The following is a 5,375-nucleotide window of genomic DNA, read 5'->3' as shown; positions in this document are numbered from 1 at the left end:
GCTCGCATGAAAACAAGACATGACGGGAGTGTCAGGGCTCTGTCACAAAACCATGGATAACACTAGACCGAAGTGACAGAACCCTGAAACTTACATTATATTCCAAGTCTTCTGAAGCCATTCAGAAGTTATTCACCTCTGCCATAGCTCTCAAATCTCATTTGTGATCCAGTGGACACATAAACAACCATCAGTGACTTTAGGCCTTTTACCTGGACTCAAGTGCGAATGACAGTTGTGAGCTCTGGCACTAAAATCAGAATATGTTTTGTGGTATGGATGAAAAATCTATACTACGGATCATGGTATAGGAAAGTAATCATATGGACTATTTTTGGAGAATTCTGAAGCAGTATAAATCTACTTGTGTTTGTATACAAAAACAGAAGATTGGACATTGTTGAAAATTGTTCAACTGCATGAGGGTGAGTAAATGATAACTGAATTTCAGGTGAACTATTCCTCTATGGTACAAAATATATACATCCTCACAAATCCAGGATGAAATGCTGATTCCTGAAAACAGATCCTCCTTTTCATAGTCACATTCCAGGCACACAATATGCTGAATTTAACCCTGCTACTCAGGTCGGTCTCTTTGCCTTTTTGGTGTACTTTCAGTTGAACTCATTCACATTGTATTAAAATGGGGATTTCACTCATTTCACTGTGTAGAAACTCTTGGGACATCTTTTTCTTTGTATCCTAATGTTAAAATAAGCAAAATTACACTGTTTGAGTGCTATTCCCATTCATGTAATAAACCACCATTGTACTGACATGACAGTAAGGCCATGGTTGATCACAGTTTTATCAATGCAACCCCTCACTTGATTGGGTATTGTGCTCTTTATCTATGTATAGGTTTTCTTAACAGCTGACTCCTTTGTGAGTACTTTTGTCAAATGAAGACACTCTAGACTGTTAAAATATTTAATAGAAAATTACTTTTTTAATATAACTTTTTTATAGAGGTCTCATGAAAAATAATAATAAAAAATAAACCAACCAAAAGAAAAGAAAACAACTGAGATGTGAAGGTATTACTAATTGCTATTTTGTTCTGTAACATATTTTTTAACAGAAAACTCAATCTGCATTGCTAAGTTGCATATTTATTTTATGTAAATCATATTTATAATGCTATTTTCACAGAGAAGTGATTCTTTGTAAATTGTAAATAATGCTGTTTTTTTCTTGTGTTAAATGCATGTATGTTTCCATGAGAGAACACATTACAGTTATTTCAAAGAAACATTCAGTATTGCCTTTCTCATTTTTTAAAACACATTTAATTCCCAAAGCCTCATTGCCTACCTCATGGTTTTAAGAACCATGATATTTTAACGCAGCATATTTTATATGCACAACATAACAGGCCTATTTCTATCATGAATTGATTGGAGGGTGATATATGGATTTAAGACCAGTGTTGGGGGTAAAGCATTACAAGTAACGCAAGTTATGTAATCTGATTACTTTTTTTCAAGTAACTAGTAAAGTAATGCATTACTTTTTAATTTACAAGAAAATATCGGAGTTACTTTTTCAAATAAGTAACACCAGTTACTTTGTTTTCCCATTTATTGACTGACAGCTCTGCTGTCCCCATGTTGAGAGAAATCGGGAGTAAGTGCAGAGGCATTGTGTAAGTAAACATGATGTTACTGTAGTTCTGGACTAAATGTGAACATGCATTTACTCACTTGCACAAAAACAGATTCAGTATTACTCAAAATAAATAAAAACAGTTGCATGCAAACTTTTTTGCAATAAATAACACAAATATCCTTTATGGATTTAATCCCATTTTATTAACTAATTGTCTTTGCTACTGACCTTCAATTCAACCACACTAATAAGCAAAAATGACTTTAGACAAACAAAACATTTGTTTCTTTTTTTTTGTTTTTTATTGCTGAAGAGTGTCAAACTTGAATGGCTGCACAGCTGAAAGGTTTGTTTGAGCTGCATCCTCTACTGTACAGATGTGAATTTACATTTCCTTCAGCCTTTTTATATTAAAAACAAACAAGCAAGCCCAGCTCACATTTAAAAAGTAATGCAAAAGTAACATAAGGTATTACTTTCCATAAAAAGTAATGTAATTTGTTACTTTTAAAGGGAGTAACACAATATTGTTATGCATTACTTTTAAAAGTAACTTTCCCCAATACTGTTTAAGACCGACTGGAGCCAAGTGTTTGGAGAGGAGGGGTTTCAAAACAAAACACACACACACACATACACAAAACCGTGCACCTATTAGTACTTTAAATGTACATACTATTACCTGGATTGTACATATTAATACCTTTTTGAGGATACAACCCTAGTGCCAACTGAGTGTACACTTGATGAATGTAGAAGAAGCATCTAAATGTAGCATCTAAAAAAAGTTAGGAAAGTATAAAAAGCTACTTCTTAATTTTAAAATAAAGACATCCAGAAGCATTAGTTGATGTAAAAAATAAAATAAAATACCACTAAGGAAAAAATAAAAAAATGTCTTGAGTAGCATGTACAAAACTGACAAGCAATCTTTCATCTTGGGCCATTACTTTGCACTTTTTCTTTGAGCCAGACAGATGTGACAGGGCCTACACCTTGTAACTGTCCCTAAATAGCACACACACACACAGTTTGCAACCATATGAAACACGACTCCCTGCACTGTTGCTTGAAACGGACATTTGGATTCCCACCCCATTCCACAGTGGAATATAGGGCTCTATTTATAGAGCCGGTGGAGCCCGTGGCCCTGAGCTCGGCAGAACGCACTCATTAAAACCGCTTTCCCTAGTACACTTCAACTCAAAGCCCAGCACACGCCAGTGTGAGTGTGAGAGAGAGTGGAAACAGTGCTAGAGCGAGTAAGAGATCTAAGTAATCAGTGTTAAAAGAAGAAGAAAGTTTGAAGAAATTGAGAACCTGATACCATCTCATGTTGGATATTTACCGGATCATGTTATGAAGAGACACTTCAGCTAAAGCAGCATCTTGAAGGTAACATTCGACTTGTGTGGAACTTTCAGCGTAGAATCAGTGATCACAATCAACTGACAAATACCAAGAGCAAGACCTGCGAGGACAAGGTGACTATGTAAAGAACCAAGCTGTAAGGTGTCAAAGGGAGCCATTGACTGAAAATTTGGAACTTTATGTAAATAACAGCAATTGTTTTGAATTTAAAAGACAATTCTTTTATGGTCATCCTGTTGCTTTGCTATATTTTGCTAGGCAGTCTTTTGGAAATCTAAAAGTACTTGTAGCAAAGTTACTCTTCACTCACAGACAGAGAGAACATCTAGAGTTTTTACTGTAATCTGATCCCACACACTCTGCAGTAATTATAAAGCAGAGCTGGGAAGCAGTAAAGGAGATTGAGTGGAAACAGTGCTAGAGCGAGTAAGAGATCTAAGTAATCAGTGTTAAAAGAAGAAGAAAGTTTGAAGAAATTGAGAACCTGATACCATCTCATGTTGGATATTTACCGGATCATGTTATGAAGAGACACTTCAGCTAAAGCAGCATCTTGAAGGTAACATTCGACTTGTGTGGAACTTTCAGCGTAGAATCAGTGATCACAATCAACTGACAAATACCAAGAGCAAGACCTGCGAGGACAAGGTGACTATGTAAAGAACCAAGCTGTAAGGTGTCAAAGGGAGCCATTGACTGAAAATTTGGAACTTTATGTAAATAACAGCAATTGTTTTGAATTTAAAAGACAATTCTTTTATGGTCATCCTGTTGCTTTGCTATATTTTGCTAGGCAGTCTTTTGGAAATCTAAAAGTACTTGTAGCAAAGTTACTCTTCACTCACAGACAGAGAGAACATCTAGAGTTTTTACTGTAATCTGATCCCACACACTCTGCAGTAATTATAAAGCAGAGCTGGGAAGCAGTAAAGGAGATTTGTCATTAAGGCTGCCTAAATAAAGAGGCAGGCAAAGGGCGAGGTTTGTGGATTGGGCCGTGGAGGTGCAGCGACACTCATCTGATTCATCGAGATCCACCCAAAGCTTCCCATGGACCCCCAAGGAGGCCATTATCTAAACAAGGCGGCAGTGCTGTCCGGACTCGGCGCTGCCCGGATGTGCCAGCTCCTTCTCGGTTGCACCACCATGGCCCTGGTGGCCCACAGTGCGGGTTTCAGCGCCACCTACGGGACCTACTGCATGTTCGTCTGGTGCTTCTGCTTTGCCGTCACACTAGTGGTCTTCACCATGGACATGACGAGGCTACACGGGTGTATGCCCATCTCCTGGGACAACTTCACCGTGGCCTTCGCCATGTTGGCCACTCTCATGTACGTCACGGCATCAATAGTGTATCCGGTCTACTTCCTCAGGTCCGAGTGCCCATCTGAGGGCTGCGAGGTGCGCAACTATCGCATCGCCGTCACCGTCTGCTCCAGCGTCTGCTGCTTCGCTTACGGAGCTGAGGTGTTCATCACACGGGCCAAGCCGGGCCATGTGGTTGGCTACATGGCCACCGCGTCTGGCCTGCTTAAGGTGGTCCAAGCCTTCATTGCCTGCATCATCTTCGGCGCTCTGGCCAATGACAGCGAATACAACCGCCACATCCCTACACAGTACTGCGTGGTGGTCTACAGCCTGTGCTTCGCTATAACCGTGGTGGTGGTGGCTCTCACAGTCTCAGGGAGAACGTCTTCGCTGCGCTTCCCTTTCGACCGCTTTGTGGTCATCTACACCTTCCTGGCTGTGCTGCTGTATCTGAGTGCTGCTGTGGTCTGGCCGGTTTTTAGTTTTGATAAAAAGTATGGCACCCCGGGGCGACCAGAAGACTGCCCTAGAGGAAAGTGCCCATGGGACAGCAAGCTGGTGATCGCCGTGTTCACTTGTGCCAACCTGGTGCTGTACTTCACCGATCTGGTGTACTCTCAAAGAATACGATTTGTCTCGCATTCAGCTGCATGAGACCAGCTCGTCTCCAGTTCGGTGGATATATGAATACTGGAAATGAGGCATGACAAGTGTTGTAACAGACAGCCATGCCAGTAGAATACAGCTGTGTGTACTTGTAGTACTTTAAAATATTCAGGATTTTTGTAATTTTGTTGATTAGAATGAAAATGTTTAGACTTTCCACATGCTGGGGTTGATTTTTTGTTTTTTTAATTAGTTAATTAATAAAGTTGTTACTTTGCTTAGTAGAATGAAATCAAAGTACTTTTGGACTCCATATCAATGTAAAATTGACTTCTATGACAATACCTCTCTGCAATTCATTGACACTGTATGTCTTGAAGGGATAGTTCACCCAAAAATGTAAATTCTGCCATTGTTTACTCACCTTTATGTTGTTCCAAACTTGTATGACTTTCTTCTGTGGAACACACACACACACA

The 5,375-nt window shown here is 39.5% G+C and overlaps 1 protein-coding gene across 1 annotated transcript; it reads left to right on the top strand.

Annotated features, from left to right (window-relative positions):
* Positions 1-3,418: 3,418 nt before the first annotated feature.
* Positions 3,419-5,303, top strand: LOC107671249 (myeloid-associated differentiation marker-like protein 2). Its single transcript, XM_016464147.1, has one exon. The coding sequence runs from the start codon at positions 4,033-4,035 to the stop codon at positions 4,942-4,944; it is 912 nt and encodes a 303-aa protein (XP_016319633.1). The 5' UTR covers positions 3,419-4,032; the 3' UTR covers positions 4,945-5,303.
* The last annotated feature ends 72 nt before the right edge of the window (positions 5,304-5,375 follow it).

Source organism: Sinocyclocheilus anshuiensis, unplaced genomic scaffold (genome assembly GCF_001515605.1).
Source record: "Sinocyclocheilus anshuiensis isolate Anshui unplaced genomic scaffold, SAMN03320099.WGS_v1.1 scaffold2670, whole genome shotgun sequence".
Lineage (NCBI taxonomy): Eukaryota > Metazoa > Chordata > Actinopteri > Cypriniformes > Cyprinidae > Sinocyclocheilus > Sinocyclocheilus anshuiensis.
Note: the sequence above shows the minus strand (reverse complement) of the source record. Positions and strands in the feature narration are given on the sequence as shown.

Bases quoted from the DNA above. Each gene is read 5' to 3' on its own strand.
- LOC107671249 (XM_016464147.1), top strand. From the start codon at position 4,033: ATGGACCCCCAAGGAGGCCATTATCTAAACAAGGCGGCAGTGCTGTCC.